The sequence below is a fragment of the Aspergillus heteromorphus genome, assembly GCF_003184545.1.
Source record: "Aspergillus heteromorphus CBS 117.55 chromosome Unknown BO70scaffold_3, whole genome shotgun sequence".
NCBI classification, from domain to species: domain Eukaryota; kingdom Fungi; phylum Ascomycota; class Eurotiomycetes; order Eurotiales; family Aspergillaceae; genus Aspergillus; species Aspergillus heteromorphus.
Genome location: NW_020290408.1, coordinates 262,619 through 281,258, shown reverse-complemented (window position 1 = coordinate 281,258; position 18,640 = coordinate 262,619). Strand labels below are relative to the sequence as shown.

The 18,640-nt window shown below is 54.1% G+C and overlaps 6 protein-coding genes across 6 annotated transcripts; 1 reads left to right on the top strand and 5 right to left on the bottom strand.

Annotated features, from left to right (window-relative positions):
* Positions 1-1,733: 1,733 nt before the first annotated feature.
* On the bottom strand, positions 1,734-4,248 carry BO70DRAFT_129255 (Zn(II)2Cys6 transcription factor). Its single transcript, XM_025538010.1, has 2 exons — positions 4,177-4,248; positions 1,734-3,831 (listed from the first exon to the last, which is right to left on the bottom strand). The coding sequence occupies exon 2, from the start codon at positions 3,801-3,803 to the stop codon at positions 2,046-2,048; it is 1,758 nt and encodes a 585-aa protein (XP_025402640.1). The 5' UTR covers positions 3,804-3,831; positions 4,177-4,248; the 3' UTR covers positions 1,734-2,045.
* A 434-nt stretch (positions 4,249-4,682) lies between these two features.
* Positions 4,683-5,693, top strand: BO70DRAFT_358834 (dolichyl-diphosphooligosaccharide--protein glycosyltransferase subunit 4). The gene is made up of 2 exons (XM_025542388.1): positions 4,683-4,770; positions 4,895-5,693. Exon 2 carries the CDS (start codon positions 5,088-5,090, stop codon positions 5,265-5,267), a length of 180 nt encoding a protein of 59 aa, XP_025402639.1. The 5' UTR covers positions 4,683-4,770; positions 4,895-5,087; the 3' UTR covers positions 5,268-5,693.
* A 317-nt stretch (positions 5,694-6,010) lies between these two features.
* Positions 6,011-8,407, bottom strand: BO70DRAFT_415200 (putative C2H2 finger domain protein; the record flags this gene model as incomplete). The annotated part of the gene is made up of 2 exons (XM_025547364.1): positions 6,011-6,161; positions 6,236-8,407. The coding sequence occupies one exon, from the start codon at positions 8,405-8,407 to the stop codon at positions 6,236-6,238; it is 2,172 nt and encodes a 723-aa protein (XP_025402638.1). The 3' UTR covers positions 6,011-6,161.
* Positions 8,408-10,066: 1,659 nt separating this feature from the next.
* BO70DRAFT_358833 (synaptobrevin family protein) lies at positions 10,067-11,053 on the bottom strand. The gene is made up of 2 exons (XM_025542387.1): positions 10,908-11,053; positions 10,067-10,813 (listed from the first exon to the last, which is right to left on the bottom strand). Exons 1-2 carry the CDS (start codon positions 10,946-10,948, stop codon positions 10,093-10,095), a joined length of 762 nt encoding a protein of 253 aa, XP_025402637.1. The 5' UTR covers positions 10,949-11,053; the 3' UTR covers positions 10,067-10,092.
* Positions 11,054-11,202: 149 nt separating this feature from the next.
* BO70DRAFT_377073 (uncharacterized protein) lies at positions 11,203-13,607 on the bottom strand (the record flags this gene model as incomplete). The annotated part of the gene is made up of 2 exons (XM_025545166.1): positions 11,203-12,074; positions 12,122-13,607. 2 exons carry the CDS (start codon positions 13,605-13,607, stop codon positions 11,332-11,334), a joined length of 2,229 nt encoding a protein of 742 aa, XP_025402636.1. The 3' UTR covers positions 11,203-11,331.
* A 687-nt stretch (positions 13,608-14,294) lies between these two features.
* Positions 14,295-18,044, bottom strand: BO70DRAFT_308198 (ion transporter). Its single transcript, XM_025540097.1, has 3 exons — positions 18,013-18,044; positions 17,582-17,951; positions 14,295-17,504 (listed from the first exon to the last, which is right to left on the bottom strand). Exons 2-3 carry the CDS (start codon positions 17,853-17,855, stop codon positions 14,437-14,439), a joined length of 3,342 nt encoding a protein of 1,113 aa, XP_025402635.1. The 5' UTR covers positions 17,856-17,951; positions 18,013-18,044; the 3' UTR covers positions 14,295-14,436.
* Positions 18,045-18,640: the final 596 nt, after the last annotated feature.

Below are 18,640 nucleotides of genomic sequence, written 5' to 3'. Positions count from 1 at the left end.
CGAGCGAGAAATAGATCTGGTCTAAGTTTTTATTTCCCTCATCTCATCATGTATTTTTTATCTCTTTTTTTTTTCAACCCTGGTTTCCAGTTCATGTCTTTCTCCCCGGCGCGCAAAATAAGATATGCAAGAATGCGTTTCAAGCAAGCAAGAAAGAACCGGTGTTATGTTTTAGTTTTTTTCTTTTTTCTTTTTTCTTTTTTTCTTTTTTTTCATCTTGATTGGTCGGTATTCCAAAGCGCCATCTGTTCACATTTTCAGAACCATCATTGTCATCATCATCATCACCATTGCCATTATCATCATTGTCATTGTCATTGTTATCATCATACCTATCATCATGATACCACTTATGTCTCTCCTTTACTCCAATTTGTCTTACCATACCATACCATCATACCATCTCATTCATCATACCTACATAGAAGGCAGACACGGGGTTTGCAAGCACCATCACATCACATCACGTCACATCTATCGCGAGCGGTCTTATCTTCCTTCTGATTTAGCTTTGCTTCCTTTCTTTTACTGTTATATAGACTGATGGAATATTTCTTGTGATTTCCTGGCATCATGCAGCATGTGGGATACCCCAATTCAGATTCAATTCTCATACCTACTCATAGCATACTCGTTTAGCTATCTGTTTGTTAACTACTTCTTTACCTACTTACCATACCACTCTTTTATGTTGTGCTTGTGTTTCTTGCTCGGTTGATTTGATTACGCGCTTGATTGATTCTTTGCTTGCGTTTTTGCGGCATATATGGCGAGGTTCCTTGCATAGCATCTATCTATCCATCCATCCATCCATACATGAGATTGAGATGGAGATTGACATACCCGGTGTACTTACTCTACTTACTTGCTTTACGTTTCTTGACTTATTTACTTCCTTCCTTCCTTCCTTCCTTAATTGCTCTTATGGTAAGCAAATGAGCGATTTGAGATACCCTGCCTACCCTGCCTGCTTGGATGTTTAGTTCTGTCTATCTATCTGTTTACTTTCTACTGTCTCCTTTCTAGTAATACTACGTGTTTACTTGAGCATATCTATGGAATTGAATAAGTGGGTGGTGGTGATCTTCATATATATGTGGAAGGTTCATTTCGTTGTTTGAGAAGATGGGATACTATAGACTAGATAGGTAGACTGGACTGGACAACTTGTATACCTTTTATGTAGGTGTATGTGTATGTGTATTTGTGTGTGTATGTGTGTATGTGTGTGTATGTGTGTGTATGTGTGTATGTGTGTGTGTGTGTATGTGATGTGTCTCTGCAATGTCAGTCAACACTACACACTACACAACACAACACAACACAACACAACACATCAATCAATCAATCACATGACCCTCAACCAAACCGACCAACCAATCAACCAAGTCAGTCAGACCAGGCCAAATCAGGCCATGTGAGACAACTACAACATACGAAAAATCCCTAAGCATCATAATATTTAGTAAGAAACCTTCATGGTAAATCACACGTAGCCGCCCATGCCATACGGAAGGAATCATCAACCTCTTGTTTGCTGAAATACATTCTTTGTGATGTGGTCCCGAGAACAGTAATTATATGTCCATATCCAGTGTCCAGTATCTTCGACGGGTGGTGGGAGAAAGAGGGGGGGGGGAGGATCTGTAGCGGGGTCATAAGTGAGAGGTAAAAGGGTAAAAAGAAATGGTAGATCGTGTCATTTCATGGGCACATAGATAGATATGCTGGTGTGAATCCATGAAATGGCAGGACCTAGAGATAGAGAGGAGGGCTGTGTTGGTGGTTGATGGTAACCAAAAGGCCCACCCGAGAGCATAAGCAGGGGCATGAGCAGAAAGATCCCCGGAAAAAAAAAGTAAAATCAACTCGTTGGTATTCGTCTCGGCGTCTCCTTGACAAAGTAATCATCAGCAGTCTTGGAGGGGTATCATTGCGATGTTCGATAAATATCAACAGGGAAAAGAGGGGGAACGCTTTTATGTGCGAACGATCGGTCCGGGAACGGAGGCGGACTGTGTGCTGCTGCTGCTGCTGCCGCTGCTCTACCGGATTGCAGAGAGAACGTCCGGCAGCAGCCAGAACCCCTTGTTGTCGAGGACGGTCGTAAGATCGATTTGGTCCATGTTGGGCCGGAGACCCAGGTCCATTACATCGCGGGCGACCGCCTTGATCTGTCGCATGATGCTCTGCGAGATGGCCCAGGTGCGGGCCAGGGTCTTGAACACGCCGATGGTCAGGGTGAGCCGGTCGCGACTGGGGTCTGGCATCTGTCCGGCCTTTACGGAGCATGCCGCCAGCTGCACCATGGAGCTGAGCACCAGGGAGCAGATGAAGAAGGGGGTGTGCTTGACGACGGGCATGCGGATGGACGCCAGATTGGAGATCTCGCTGGCCGCCTTGACCGCCTTCATGGCGTGGGCGTGGTGCGAGAAGGCCGGAATGCTCAACGGCCCGTGATGACCGCAGATGACCTCCGCGGCGACCGCCGGCGACGACAGCAGGTCGGATCGCGGGAAGTGTAGGTAGATGGACGAGCCGTTCACCATCATCGTCGCCTGGAACATCATCTCGTCCACCGTCCCATCAGGCCGCAACAACTCGGCCTTGGATTCCGGCAGATGGTGGAACCAGCTGGTGATCCGGGCGTCAATGGCCTCAACCTGGTCCTGTTGGCCCTCGATCATGTCCTGGATGGCCACCACCCGGCCCAGGATGCGGGCCGCCTCAATGCGATAGGTGAAGGAGGAGAAATCCCGCTCCTCGTCCGCGAACACCCGCTCGTCAAACTGGGCAATGGTCGGCGCAGGCGGTGGGGCCATTCCGTCCTGATAGATGCGCTCCTCGCACGGCAAAGGCACCTCCAGGGGCACGGAGTTGCAGCGGTAGGTCTGCTGAACCCCCAGGGCGGTCAGCATGCCTTCAATGATGAACAGCTCCCACCAGGTTCGTCTCAGGCTCTCTTCCCGCACGGGATCGCCCTCGCTCATGGAGCGCGCAAACCCCTGGGTGTGCAACCCTAATTCGAACGCGAGGTCCACCGCGGTGGACACACATACACCCGCCTCGGCTCTTTCGTTCCGGGAATGGAGGACAATGGCGAGGATGACCAACGCCTGCAGTTTCTCGATGGACCCTTCTTGGGCCATCACGGACGACATCACTGTTGGGCGGTAAGTTTCAGTGGGAGCCGACACGAAGTGTGTCCCGACAAACTTTATGACATGTTCCAAGAACGGAGGCACCTGGTTTCGGTACAGGATACGGATGGGAGGCAGGATTGGATGGGAGGGGTGGAAGTAGTTAAAGTAGATGTCAACCAGATAGCCGTCTCCGGCGATGGAGGATAACGAATCTGGTGTCAGGGGGCTATTGACGGGGAGAGGCTGCGAAGAGACGGATTCCGTCAAATCGGGGCTGCCGGACGGCACCGATGAGGGCAAGGAAGTTGTCAGCGAGGTGGTAGCCGGCATGGTATACGACGACACCGTCGATGGGAGAGGCCATTCGGCAGGGACCTCGAAAAACTGGGGCACGAAGGCAGCGGTCAAATCGGCTGCCACCTGGTCGGGAGACGACGGATTGGCCCGGCGCTTCTTCGAGGGGCCCTTGTAGCCGCGACGCGAGGGGGTGTATTGACACTCTGCGCCCGTGGCGGAGCAGCGACCGCAGACGGGCGTCGTGCCATCGCACTTGAGATGCTTGTGTCGACATAGCAAACAGGCGAGGAGGGATGGGCCCGAGTTCTTCGCGGCACCGGGGTTCTTCGCGGCGAGGAACTGGTCCTGGATGGCTTGGTCCATATTGGCGGTAATCTATCAATGAATGAGCCTATGGCGTTGTGTGTGAGTCTGGTCTAAGCCTAAAGAGAGTCTGACGGGGATTGAGCAGAGGCGGGTGGAGGTCGAAGGCTGTGTGGGCTGACAGCCAAAAATTGGGAGACGCGGGGGACGAGTTGATGGAGGGGCTGGGTGGACGGGGGTGTTTATCGAGGGAAGAGAGAGTGGGAGAGAGAGAGGAGTGGGGGGAGGAGAGGAGGAAGAGGAAGAGGAGGAAGAAGAGGAAGGAAAAGAAAGATAGATATATGATGGCAGGGAATTAATCAACAGGGAGGGCAGCACAAATCATAATGAGCATGCATTGGGGGGGGGGGGGGGCACGACGAGGCGTCCTTACTGTTGGTCTGGATGGGCGGATGGATGGATAGTTGGATGGATCAATATGAAGCCGCAGCAGCTAGTCGTGATCGCGGGCGGCAATTGGCCGGTGCGGACGATACCCACCCACAGCAGCACCGATCATGTCAATTTAACATAGAGCTGGAAGATGGCAGGAGGATGACTGATGATTATGGGATGAGGTGGTGACACTGTGTAGCTGTTTGGAGGGCTGGGAGGGGAAGAAGAAAGAGGGGAGAAATAGGAGGGGAAGTATCGGAAGTAGGAAGTAGGAAGTAGGAAGAAGTAGAAGTAGAAGTAGAAGTAGAAGCAGAAGCAGAAGCAGAAGTACCTCGAGCAGCGGGAAGTGCAAGGGGAAGTGCAAGTGGAAGTGAGCAAAAGTGGAAGTGTAAGTGGTTAACTGCAGCATGACTACGGAGTACGGTGCACTAGAAGCACTAGCCAGGAACTGCTCCCTCCATCCGTACAAGACGCGTACCTCCTCAGTATCATCCCCGAGTAGTAGTCAAACTGTCCTCTCCAAATCCTGTCTGTCTCTCCCTCCATCCAACTTTCCCCAGACCACCTCATCAACTAACTTTCCTCGAGTCCGGTTCAGTTCCCCTTCCCCCCCCCTTCCCCTTCCCCTTCCCAATCCCTCGATCCTAACCCACCCATCCTCTTCCTCTCCGCTCTCCGCTCTCCGCTAACATCAATCAACGTGGCTTCCCGAACAGCAACCAACTCCGTCATTACCTGTCGTCCTATTGCGCCCGCACAACCCCCCAACAACCAACTACTACTACTACTACTACCACCATATCCAATCCACTCCAGTCCTCGATTCAAACCCTCGAACCTACTACCGCCCTCTCCCTTCCTCCCTCCTATAACCTCCATCCCCGATACTGATCTCCGTCTCCATCCAAAATGATCACCGACAACGAACTTCACCGCCTAGCCGTCTTCCTCGGCAGCTGCGCCATGATGATGATCGTGCTGTACCACTTCCTCGACGTCAACGCCAAGGAGGATTCCGAGGAGGAGGAGAACGTCAAGGTTCCCAATACGGGAAATAAGCAGGCTGTGGAGAGTGCGGCGTCGTCATAGGGTTATTCGTTGGTTTCGCTGTGGTTTCGTATTCTGTTTATGTTTGTTTGTGTGTTATAATACTCCTGCTGCTACTACTGCTATTGTTTGTGTGTGTGTGTGTGTGTGCGTTCAATTGAGTTGAATTGATGCGAGCGATCGAGGAGGGTGGGGGGATAAAATTACAGGACCGACGAGAAGGTTCCCATGGGATGGATGGGATAGGTGGATAGGTGGATACCCCGGTGGTCGCTGTTAATGCCTGTCTATCTGTCCGTCTGTCCGCCGGGAGGAAATAAAGAAGGATAGAAATAAGAAGGATGGCCTAGACTTTTTGATGTGGGTGTAGATGTAGATGTGATGGGGACGTGTATGGTACATTGGGATAGTTTCCATCCATTATCCTCCCTCCCCATGCGAGGTAGCAGTAGGTAATTTACAAAGTCATGCTGGGAACGGGCTCGTCAATAAAAGAAAAAGAAACCTGCTCGAAATGAAATGCTGTCTCCTCTCTGCGACCGCTGTAAAAACATCCGGGGTGGCTAGAATATCCGAAACCATCCATGCGTTCCCCGACGAGAAAAAAAAATAAAGAGAGAGAATTGCAGGCCATGGTCCCTACCTATGCATGCACCGCTCCGTAGACCTCCTCGCATTCAACTCGTCCATCCCGCTTGGTTCTGGCGAGCCGGCTCCCTTCAAAGTCCGAACCGATCCCAGCCCGTCCCTTCAGTCGATTGATTCCCCTCACGACCTCGCGGGATCGATCATGCGCGGTATTATTCCTCCCGTGAGCGCGGATGAAGGCCCGCATGGAGCTGTAGCTCGCAGGGAAGATGAGTGCGTCCTCGCTGCCCGGTCGAGCAGTGTCGGGAATGCCCAAAGGCCCTGGGCTCCCCGGGATCTCAGTTCCCACTAGATAGCACACGTCAAGTTAAACATTAATCACGGATCCCAATAATCAAATGTGACGCAGGCTGAAAATGCACTCATCCAGATGCTTTCTCACCAGTTCCAGGTACCGACGGCCCATCGCCCAGCTTCCACGCCACAGCATCCAGGTGCTCCTTTTTCACGTGCTTGAACAACAGCGCCGCGGGCAGAGACTCCGGAAATGTACAGTCCTTCCACGAGCACGTGAGCTGCTGCGACACATGCACCTTGAAGACGTGTTTTTTCAGCATCTCCAGGTTGTGCAGCTGAGCCTGGCAGTTCGCCCACCCGCATGGGAAGACCTGGTACGGAACCGGCGCCTGTGCTGCGGCTGGCTGCTGCTGTAGCAGCGCCTGCTGTTGCTGCTGCCGTTTCCCACTCCCAGGGGGTCGACCGGGCGGTCTTTTGCCGGGCATGGCGCCCGCTTTCACGGTTGACCTGGGTGTACTGGGTGTGCGGGGTTTGGGCTGCGGCTGGGGCTGCGGGGGTGCTCGCGATGTGGGTGGAAGATGCGGCGGCGGTGGGCGCGGAGGCAAGCTCCCAAGCTGTACTTGCGGCTGCGACTGCGAGTGCGGGCGCACTTGCCAAGAAGGCGCTGGGGACGGATTTTGCAATTGAGACTTCTGCGAGGGCCCGGCTGTTTGCTGCACTCGTGGATGTTCGGGGCGTGGAGGTGGGGGGTGGTGAGGATGCGGTTGTGGAGACAGAAGGAAGGTGTTATTGACGGGAGTTGAAGATGCCGGGCGAGGCGCGGGACGCGGCGCCGCCGGCGCGGCCGCCCGCGGCTTGGGAAGTGACGGGCCCGGGTCACGTGGGTCCAGAGGGTCGACCAAGTCCCAGCGAAATGTCGACAAGTCCGCCCCGTAGTCCACATGAGAGAATGCGTCGCGCAGCCGGAAAAGATGGTGGTTCAATTTCTCCTCAGTTGGATGCCGTCCAGTGGCGATCAAGACGTCTCTAGCAATGGTAGCCGGGTTATAGACCATTTTCTCCGCAGCATCTTCCTCGCGTAGCGGTTCGATAATATCCATACGGTGTTTTAAATGCCCTTTATCTGACAGAGAGCCTGTCGCTGAGGGTGTAAAGTTATAGGCCGCCAATCCGCCGGCCGGCACCTTTGTCTGCTCGGGTGTGTCAACGCGACGTCTCTTTGTATCATGACCAGGCTCTCCTTCATTCCGAGGAGCGGTCGATTGCGGCATAGGAGGGCGGCCCGGCGCCGGAGCCGATGGAGGTGACATTTGAGCAGCTGACTTAGGAGCTTGAGGAGCCGGGACGGAGGAAGGGCGCGAGTTGTTTTTAGGTTGGCCACTGGTACTGTGAGGTGTGGGTGAGGGACCAGCGGTTGGCATCTGTGTAGAAGGTATGGTTGGCGGGGCCGAGCTCGACGACTGGATAGGAGGTACCGGTAGAGGAATCTGATTAAACAGCTGCGAGGGTTCCACAGTCAAAGGGAGAGGGCTTGGCGCCGGAGGCGGGCCCGATTGAGGTGGCTGCGAAGACGCTGGATGGGATGCTTGAGGTTGCTGCGCAGGCGCTGGCCGGGACGCTTGAGGTTGCTGCGAAGGCGCTGGACAGGATACTTGAGATTGCCGCGAAGAAGCTTGGTAGGAAGCTTGAGACGTAGGCGTCCGGTATGCTTGAGCAGGAGCCGGCTGCGAAGAGGCTGGATAGGGCACATTGGGCGAGGCTGGTCTGTACCCTGGAGGCGGGGGGGCCTTAGCCGGCTGAGGCACTGGACGAGGCAACTGAGGCCGACCCGCCTTATGTGTCTGCACTGGCTTGGGGAGCTGCGGGGCAGGCTGCTTGTATTCCTTCGCAGGCGGGGGCTTTGGCGACTGAGAAGGGAACGACTTATGTCCCTGAGGCGGAGCAAACCGGTACGCGCTCTCGGCGTGCGAACCTGGCGGCGGCCCCATGGTTGGGGTTGGCAGGAACGGCGCGGGTTGTCCTTGGTAGGGATGAGGGTAGGCAGGGGCCGAGTGAGACGAGTGTTCTGGGGCTGCTGTGCTGGAAGCAGGAGGCCTGGCATTCCTCTCGTTTGAGTATGATGGATGATATCGCGAGCCGAGCGGACCGTTGGGCGCGTGCGTGTAGGAGGACGAGGGGGGCAACGCGAAATACGGATTTGACTGGAAGTAGGCTGCAGATTCGTCTAAGCTTTGGGCTTCGGGGTCATAGCCATGGCGAAGATAGCTTTCTAGCCACTGCAGATCCTCACTGGACATTTTGTGTTCTGCGCGAGATAACACCGGGATCGTACGGTATTAGGGATTCGGGCGCCGGTTGTTTGGTGTTATTGGCATGGCGGCATTCACTGGCAGTGCGCGGGGCCAAACAGATCAGGAACACAGTTTAGACCGCTCACCGAGTCTGATCACAGCGGGGTGATAGTGGTGTGAAGTTGTCGGGAGTGGTCAGGTTGACGCGACCCAGAACGAACTGGCTGACTGACTGACTGACTGCCGACTGCCTGCCTGGCATCGGGGGGCACATCTTTCTATCTATCGCGCATGGCTGATCCGGCCTGTTCTTGCGGGCGGTGAGCCGCGCCTCTCCCCTGGAAGGCTGCACGCGCGCCGGCCAATCAGCGGCACAGCCGGTCCTAAGCGGAAGTCATGTGACGCACAGCCAGCACGACTATTTTACCGCCTCGAAGCGACATTTCCTTTTCCTCCCATCTTGAAGACTTTGAGGTTTGCAAGACGACTGCAAGTCTACTGTCTGCTTTGACTCTACGCGACTATGTCTGTGATAGGACTCGGTTCTCATCATGAGCAGATTGTCTACTTTGCCTTCTGATGGTTGACAACGTGGTAGTGGTCAGGATACTTAAATGAGAAAGTACCCTCCTACGACCTCGTTATCTTCCAATACTCAGACAGGCGGACGCAATGCTTCATTTCAGTTGACATGCAACTGCAACCCTTCCACACTCGACGGACACTCGACCATGCGACATCTCAGTCTCGCTCATCCCTCCCGAGTATTCATCGGAACAATCGTAGCCCCTCAAACGCGCCAGGTTTATCTCCTCATCAATCCCCTCCATTAGGACGGACCCTATGGTTGAAGAGGTATACGACTGGCGCAGAAGGAATTGCAGGAGCGGCTATATTCGGACAACGTTCGGAGGTCGCTTCTGCCTCGCTTGCAGACTCGCACTGATGCCCTGCTCGGCAAGGACGCTGTGAGTTTGATAGTGAGGTACATACTGCTAGCATTGTAGGGATTAGCATACTGGCATTCACCTTGGCTGGGTGGGTGCAATATAATGATTTTACATACTCTTAATCTTTCCTGGAGTGTAAATGCGTAGTGTCTGTTCTTTCTGGGTATCTAGGTTGGATGATTATCCACTCTATACTCCGTCTCTATTGTGTTCTGGGTTGGTCTTGAGACCGCGGATGATAGAGAGGTAGACTTCTGGATTTATGGACTCCGTAAGGTACTCCTGGTGTCCAAATGCCAATCGATCTTCCTTCTGCTGGCCATTCCTTGGCTGATATTGAACCCGCCAATATTAATACTCCCCCGTATATCACCTTCAACTGTATGATCCAAATCTCATGCCGCTGTTATCCACGTTCCCACCCCGAATATATACTCCCCATTCCATACCTTGACAATCCCATACTGAAGAAAATACTGAACATGATCACATTGAAATCATCTGGAAAGCTCAAGACAAAAGACAAGTAATCGTAATATCATACAAATAGCCATTCCCGCTCAATTGCCTGAAACGCATAGTAGGATGGAACGATATCAGTCAACCACCCAATCACCCGGAATCAAATCACTTCCACCGTGAGACATCATCAGCATCCATAAACCCCCAACCCCCAACCCCCAGCCCCATTTGCAACACAATTCACCCCCTCTCCCCTCCCTCACCCTAGAGATGTAAATCTCACTCCTTATGTCCAACACACGCCCCCCATCCCGGAAACCCACACCCCAACCCCACAAAGAAATACACCAAGAACGCGACAACAAACACCAACAACACCATCAACTTGACATTCTTCCACCACATCCTCCTCCTGAGCCCGCGACTCCTGACGCGAAAATCATGCGCAGACCCCCCTAACCGATCCGTCTTATCAACGAGCAAATCGATCCTCTCGCCCCTCTCCAGCACCCGCTCAATATTCTCCGTCATGATATCCCGTACGCTATCAATCTCGCGGCGCGCCGAGGCGAGCGAATCCGCCGGCGGCGCGGTGTTGTACGTCTGCAGCAGCGCGCGCAGGTCGGTGTTGAACGCGGCGCAGCCATAGGCCGGGAGGGCGGAGAAATCGGTGCTGTTGGGGTTGTAGGTGGAGAGGAACTTGCGTTTGGTCTCGAGGAGGAAGGCGAAGGGAATGCGCCGGCCTTGGGAGGCGGTCGCGACGATGACGTAGCTGAGGGGGGCGTGCGAGGTGGGTTCATTTTGGTCGCTGGGGGAGGACGAGGTGGGCGAGTCGGCAATGTAGTGCACGAAGAGCCGGTCGTGCGTGTAGGTGAGTTTTTGAGGCTGGTCGTGGCTGATTTTCGGGAGGATCACGGAGGCGAGTGAGGATGCGGCCGTCGAGGATGTGCCTGGCGCGGAGTGTTCGGCGAGGATGGTGGTGCGGTGCGCGATGCAGCAGCTGGGGTGGGTTAGTCGATGTGTTGTATTTGGTTTTGGGGGGTTGGGGAGGGTGATGATATTTGGGATTGGGATTGGGATTGGGATGGGCGTACTAGAGCAGGAAGCTCGAGGGCTTCGAGGAGGAGGCGGCCATGGTTGTTGATGGCGTCTGGTCGTGGAATTAGGTGGCCTCTAGTTCCGAGAGTAAGTCGCGTCCGCAAGTCACGCCCGACGCAGTGCCCTGAGCGATGGAGTGAAGGTGAGGGATTTGGAGATAAGATCACCGCTCCGTGACGTCGCCGCCAACCACCCCCGGATTCTGTCACGTGACAATAACCCGGAATGCCGTGGCCTGCGTCGCTACATATAGTATGTATGTCACTACTTATGCTATGTAATTCGATCCTATGGATGTCTATGCGAACAGTTGACTTCTAGCCTCGGTTCTACTCCCAAGTGTGGAGTTACCAGCATGATAGAAACCAGGAGCCACATCAGTCATTGAGATGTAAGGACCATCTAGATACCCCAAACCGACTAGTCGGAAACAGCCTCTACGTCCCCCAAATCAATACGCTCAAGGCCCGCAGCAACATCCTCGAGAGCATCAATTGCGCCCGAAGAATCCACCATCGCAGTGCCGCCGTCATCGTCGTCGCTATCGGTATCGAAATAGTCCTCTAGCTCATCGTCCGCGGATGAGTCCATGTTCACGCAGAACTCGTCCTCATCTGCCTGTTCAGGCTGCTTTCCAGATGAAGTAGATAACGTTCCAGCATCCTGGTCTACACAGGGGACGATGTTGTCCACCTGCTCAGACAGATCTTCAGAAAAGGCAGAGAAAGCTTCAGAGGCTACGGACATGACGTCTGTCAAATGGCTGGCGGTGGCCCTGTGCGAGGCGCCTTGGACGGTGCTTTCGTACATGGAAGTATCGGCACCGGGAAAAGATATTGACGAGGGAACAGTATGTCCCGTGGGTACTGCCGGTTGGAACATGGAGAACCCGCATGTGTCGAGTTCAGCCATGCCTTGGTCGGTGTACACGCCCCCTGTCCCATCCTCGTTGCCTCCGGCCCACAAAGGGAGGAACTGGATCTCGCTGTCCACGAGGCAAGTGAGGGTGTCCGTGATGGAGAAACTGGCGTCCGGTCTGATGGCCTGTATCATTTGCTCCGCAACGACGGCTATGTATGAGCGCGCCTGGTCAATGAAGTCCTGGGGATTGAAGATGCTCGCCAGATGCTGCCACGTCAGTGGGCCTAACACGCCCGTATTAGCTGTACGGTCCAATGACGTCAAAAGATATGTGTGATGTTATACATACTTCGTGCTTCGATAATGCACTCCATCGCGATCGTGCGGAAACCAAACCTGGGGCTCATAGGATCCACGTGCCTGTTGTACTGGTTGGCTCTGAGGAGCAAATCCGACAAATCGACATTCCCGATCTCTGCAGAGCCCTGGGCGAGGAAAGAAGCCAAGGGACTTCCTACGTCGGCCAGTGTGCGAATTCCGAGCTCTGGTCCTGGGTTGAACAAGCGGTGGCTGACGTCGTCGATCACCACGAGGCCTTTCCAAAAGCTGTAGGTCATTATACGCTCTGGCAGGCTCATACTGTTGCAGGCGTCTACGAAGTCTTGAGTCGGATAGGAGTCGTCGGCAACGACTTTCTTGCTCAGTTTGCCGGTCACCGCTGTACCTGCGTTGACGGCCAAGACCGTGAAGATGTGTCCCCTGATGTATTGTTTCAGGGTGTTCACCAGGTTTGCCGCATGTTCACAGTCATAGCATGTGTGGGTGTGTGCCTGAATACTGTGATACGCCGTTATTTGTGAGAACCAGAGCATATCAGCGCCCGCAAGCTCGAGGAACCGGTCGATCACACGATCCAAAAGGCTATGGCTTGCATATTCCACCCGCTGGCGATCTCCATCCTCCAACGGCTCGCGAGGCCGACCATGTATCGTCCGAGATGGCCACTGGAGTCTAGGCTCTTTGCCCGCATCGGCCAGACGGAGCAAAGCCTCCTCCCCGACAAGGATGCTGAATGCATCTTGGCACATCCGCTCACACTGAATGCCACAAGCGATGCGATATGCGACCTCAGGATGCAGTTCGATGAACTTCGTATTGTCCGGATCGTATACCCAAGTCAAGATGTGAACGTTGATCTCAGAGTGTGTAGCAATACCGAGCACTTTGGCCAACGCGAAGTACGTCCACATCTTGCAGGGAGTATCCAGGCAGGGGTTGATATAATGCAAAACCTTGAGTATATCCACAATACCCCTTCGATGACGGGAGCCCGAATACTCAGCCGGAAGGGCTGATTGACTGCCACCCTCCTCATTTTCATCTGTCCCACCGACGCAGTGCTCGGGCAGTCCCCACCGCTCCTTCGAACGAGCCCAGGTCCTGATACCCAGCGGACACGAAAGTTCTGTGGTAAAAGTCACGGCCTCATCACCTTCCGAGGGAGGAGTGAGGTCAACGACATATCTGATTCCGCTCGGGAGCACGCCCGCCAGCCCGCGACGCTTGATCGTGGGAGCTAGTTTCCTTGCCTCAAAAGGCCTGGTGAGGTCGAGGGACTCTGTTCTCAAGAGGTTCTGGCTGTTGACACGGTGGGGGATGCATGAGGGAGATTCAGGCTGCAAGTGCCCGGTGGACTTGAAGGACGGAGGGTCAATGTATACCAGCGTGTCAGCATTATCGGCAAGAAGGATGTCATGGCCTGGGTCACTCAACGCCGCAGCGATGAGAAGGTGGGGGGACGGGGGTGGAGCGGTGGTCTGTGCCGGGTCGTCCATTGCGAGGCTGCGACGGTGAGGCTATGAGGCGATTCAGAGGATCTAAAGCGGGTCACTTGTCACCAGTCTCACTGGTATGGATAAAGATGATGGGAAATCCAGGGGAATTTCAGGCGAGGAGAAGAAAGGAGAGGAGAAGAGAAGCGACAAGACAAGACTTTAAAACCCACCGCCGCCGCCATGTTTGCGGGATGGGAGGGCAGTGAATGTCCTCCATTCACTTTTCACTCTCACTGCCTCAGTCATCGGTCAGCCTGACCGTTTGGCGAAGGCGGCTGCCTACAGGTGGCTGGCCCGGCCAAGTGAAGTAGAGCAGCAGGATAGCTTCACATCTTGATAAGTCGGGCAACAACCAAACAAACAATGACACGATGAGTCTCATTGGTCCTTCGCAACCGGAGGGCAATGTCGTAATACGGGCAAACCCTCTCTCCAGTGAGCTTACTTTGGCAAATCTGCTACAGTATAGGTCACTGGAGAGAGTATGTAGTTGCGGAGCGTCGTGGAATTAGAAATCAGGCGAAGGATTCATGAAGGAACGCTAACTATGCTGACACTGGAAAAGCCGATCTAGGACTGGGTCCAACCGCATACTTTGCTTTTCACACCATCGAGACAAAAAAAAGAGAGAAAGAAGTAAGTAAGTAACATCAGGGTATCACGATATTGCAAACAATCCCAAATCTGCAACATTGTTGAAAAAAAAAAAAAGGTCTTGAGACAGCCAACCCAAAGATTCTACAACACAGAAACAACAGAGAAAATACACAAGCGTTCAAATGCAGCATTATTCATCGCTCATAAGCGTCCTCCCCAACCAACATGGGCTTTATCTCGCCTCGTCCCTGGGTCCGGTCCCTCCGCGCGATTCGTCAGATGACCATTGACCGTCGCTGCTTGCTCTGCTTTTTCGCGATTCCTTCTTCTCAGCGCGGCGCTTCTTTTTCTCTCGCGGTGCGTTGCGCTGTTCGTCAGGCCGGCTTTGGCTGCGGCTGGTGCCTCCGCGTCGGAGGTCTTTGACTTCTTTGATCACCTCACGGAAGCCTTCCTCGATGTTGTTCATCCGGGCCAGGACAAGCTTGCTGAGCATATCCTGGTTACCACCAGGGCTGTCAGGTCGTCTGATGTTGCCTGTCGCGTAAGCCATTTGAGTGGTCAGACTGGAGGGGACGCCGCCCAAGAAGCCGTTGGCAATTGCCTTGTTGTCTCCCAGGTCTGAGCCCAAGCCGTCTAGAATGGTCTCTTGTAGGCGTCTTCGGAAGTGTGAGTCGTGCACCGAGAAACCGCCCAGATCGGGCACAGACATGGGGTCGGATCGGGGCATCGTCACGGTTCGAAGCCTGCCCCCATCCGTGCTGTGTCTTCGCAGGGTCCATTGATCGGCAGAGGTCGAGACCATGGCATCGCCGGCACGGCCAGGAGTCTCCGCTCTTGACCTGACAGGTCTTGACGACGCCTTGTCTTCTTCATCATGGCTTTCCGAAGCGACGGGGTTGTATAGCATGGTGGCGCTCGAGTAGTTCCGCGTGTGGTACTTGATCCGCCGAATGGGACTAGCCTTGCGGGACTTGAGTCGTGCAGTTGACGGCCGGGAGCTGAAGAATTTGGGAGGCGTGTTGATAGGACTGCGCTTTACGATCTTCGGAGTATCGCTCTCGGACTGTCCTGGATCCAAGGCCTGTTCTCCAGCCCATTCTGCGTTGTCATCGCTCGTAAGCTCGTCGTCGCCCTCCATGCCCGTATGTCGCGAAAGCTGTCTTGTTCTAGCGGGAGTTAAGAAGCCCCTGCCATCACGGGGCGTCGCGGGAGAAGAGGCAACGTGCTGGACATACTCCGGGTTGGAGGTGGCAGAACGGTTCGATTCTGTGAAATCGCGCAAGCTCCTAGTCAGTCTCCGGTGAAGCCCAGACCGACCTCTCGGCATTCTCTCCAAGCGATCAACCTCATCTGAGTCCTGCTCATCAGGAGGGTTGACTCCCGAGCCCATAGTTTGCATCCACTTGTTGACCACATTGTGACTCTCTTGTCGATTGAGCCTTGCTGTGGGCCTAGTTGTTCCCTCATGGAAAGGCTGGCGAAACACCTCGTCCAGGGCACGATCCTTCTGAAATGTTGCCACCGATGGCTCTCGTACAAAGCGAGCAGCGTGTGAGCCGAACCTGAATCTGGGACGAGTCCGGAAGCGGCCTCCCGATTCAGATCGACTCGATTCTATGAGATCGGTAGATTCGATGACCCCGGAGCTCAAGATCATCTTTTCGTAGAAACAGATGGTAAACAGGATCGGAAGGTGAGTAGCCTTGATAGTGGTGCGGTTGATCCGAACAAATTCTCTGAAGGACATGAAGTAGCGCAGTGGAGCAATCAGCCATGCAAGAATGTTGAAAGGGGCAATGTAGGAAAAGAGAGCATCGGATTTAACCATGGAGATTGTATTCACGGCGAAAAGAAACTGATGTTCCTGGTTGGCGTTCTGCACAATACTCATGAAGGAATTGGTAAGGACCGTGATGAGAATGGTGACAACAACGAAATGACAAATGAAGAGGAAGACCGTCAGGATGATCTTCCCCAATATATTGTAGTCATTCCAAAGTGTCCATGCAGTCGGGGTAAATCCCATCAGCATCTGGAACAAGGCATATGCAACCGCCCCCGGGGAATGATCTTCGCCGTTGCCAAAGGCCAGCGTGAATGCGACGAAGAAACCGCTGCAAGCAATGATGATCAACACGAACACCGCAATGAGATCGGAAGCCATGATCCGGAACGCGATAAGCAGCTGGGAAAAGTAGCGGTAGTGGTCAAGGACAGAGAAAAGTCGTGGAAAGAGGAGAACTGCATTCGCGGCCAAAATGTCATATGCTTGGTCGGCAATGATATGGTTGCGAGTATAGGGCATGACGGCGCCATAAAGTCTCATACAATAATAGCAGAAGAGGAGAAACAAGATCCCGAGGTCGAAGATATTCCAGAAGCTCATGAGATACAAACTAAACCCCTGTTCGTTGAAGCCGACGATCTCATCAAGCATGAAACCAGCGCTCCAAAACCAAAACACAAGTTCTAGTGGAGTGATCTCAAGGCGACGTTGTTGCAAAACAGCCAGAAACAGCCCCAGCAGAACCGCAAATGACAAAGTCGACAGGAATTGTCTGTATCGAGGCACTCGTAGCCGGGAAAGCTTGAACAAGGAGGCATCTCTTGGATCGTAAATGGTGACTGAACGCCGAAGCCCAGAAACATTGGTCTGTATCTGATGAGGTGACACATCAGAGGCACCGGGATCAGGGACTGTGCCGTATAATGGTCTCCCACTGCGAGCAATTTGCGCCGGCGAGCGATGAAGATTGTCCGCTGCGGAATGGAAGACGATTGTCCCGGCCCAGATTGCTTCCAGCTGCTGTACCACGAGGGGATGTGACAAGAACCGTTTCGCCTGGGCGCGGATGGCCACCTCGAGGCAGGAAACACGAGCGATGCCCGGCCGCCTGCTTCCTGGTGCAGGATACCAGCCAGGGGCGGAGGTTGCAGTCGCCGACGGGGTTTGGCCGTTCAGGGGATAGAACTCATAGGACAGAGCGTCGATCAATTCTCGCGTGGAGTACTCTCTCAGCAGCTTAATGGCAAGAAGCTCGCTGACCATCGCTCTGGTCTGGCTCACGCCGCTGTTTCCCGGGTTCAGATGGACCTCCTTTGTGAATTGTAGGCAGTTCGTTATCAGCGCATACAACGTGGCTCGAGAAAAGTGCAACGCGCGTATTTTCTGCTGGATCGGCTTGACCAGGAACTGGGAGATCTGAGGCGACCGCAATTGGTCCCAAGTAAGGGTGGTTTCGCAGCGCGCAACAATCAGGGGGCGTATGGCATGGGTAATGTCGTAAACCGGAAGGGTGTCTGGTCATGAGGAGGGGTCCAGGTCAGTCAGGATGCATCGTTTTTGAGGCCTGCAGTCGAGACCAGGAACGCCGTACCCAGGTGTGAGGAAGAGAAGATGGGAAGTAAAGGAGTGGACTCAATAGGACCATCGTCTTCTTCATCAGCATCGTCCTCCCCGGATGCTGTGTCCGCCCCCTCAATGTCACCATTATGTATATTAATCTCTTCATAACCCGCGTCGGGACCTTCTTGTCGGCCGTTGTCCCGAAAAAAGGGCCATGGCGAGTCGCGAGTGGTGTACGGCGACGAGAATGGCGAACGCTCCGCGTAGACCCGGCGCTTCTTCGGACGAAGGAGTGAGGCCAGCATGTCGTGGGAGCGCTCAGCGCATGTCGGGTCGTGCAACGGAGAAGCAGGAACAACGCGTCGCTCGGAGGGCGGGAGGATAGACTGCTTAAGAGGAAGCCATGGGGCAGTTAGCGGACGGTTCGCGTGATTCCCGAGATAAGCAGGGAGGGAGAGCTACCAGGCCGTTGAAACGATTTGCCGGTGAAATTAACGCAGCTCACATGCGCCTGCAGTGCAGTGCAGCAGTGCAGTAGTAGTGGAGGGGAGGATCGCCGGGCAACGGGCCATCGCGAGATTTGCTGGAGAGCCTGGGCTGCGGGCTAGCGCAAGATAAGTAAAAGGGTCTGGTTCAGGCGAGCACTGACGCGAATCGCAAGATCATTACGTAGATAGCTGGAGGCAATGGGGGGGCTAATTAATAACAGTGGCTCGGTATACCTCCAAAGTACCACTCACTACCCAGGAGTACCTGGGGCCGCACCCACCCGGGCAACATCGCGTCCACCGCGGCAGGATTGGGGGAAGGGGGAGGGGCTATGGTCCTTGCAGGCTTGCAGATTCCATGACCTGCAGCTGAAGCCTCGACGGAACATAAAACAGGATCGCATATCAGATCATGGGTACCACGGGTTTTACGGGGGGAACCGTGGTGACCACGAGCAAAGAACCAGGCTAGAAGGAGGCAAGAAAGTCTGCGCAAATCCTCCGTCAACTCGCCGCGTATTTATTCTTCTCCTGTCATAGCACCATACTATGATTTCCGTTAGTACTCCCGGGGTACTTTAGTTATTATTACTCGATCAGGT

Excerpts from the sequence above, each read along its gene's own strand:
- BO70DRAFT_358834 (XM_025542388.1), top strand. The coding sequence starts at position 5,088 with ATGATCACCGACAACGAACTTCACCGCCTAGCCGTCTTCCTCGGCAGC.
- BO70DRAFT_129255 (XM_025538010.1), bottom strand. The coding sequence starts at position 3,803 with ATGGACCAAGCCATCCAGGACCAGTTCCTCGCCGCGAAGAACCCCGGT.
- BO70DRAFT_358833 (XM_025542387.1), bottom strand. The coding sequence starts at position 10,948 with ATGGCCGCCTCCTCCTCGAAGCCCTCGAGCTTCCTGCTCTA. Across the intron at positions 10,814-10,907 it reads CCCTCGAGCTTCCTGCTCTA|CTGCTGCATCGCGCACCGCA; the intron begins GTACGCCCATCC and ends AACCCACCCCAG.
- BO70DRAFT_308198 (XM_025540097.1), bottom strand. The coding sequence starts at position 17,855 with ATGCTGGCCTCACTCCTTCGTCCGAAGAAGCGCCGGGTCTACGCGGAG. Across the intron at positions 17,505-17,581 it reads CTTCTCTTCCTCACACCTGG|ACACCCTTCCGGTTTACGAC; the intron begins GTACGGCGTTCC and ends CCTCATGACCAG.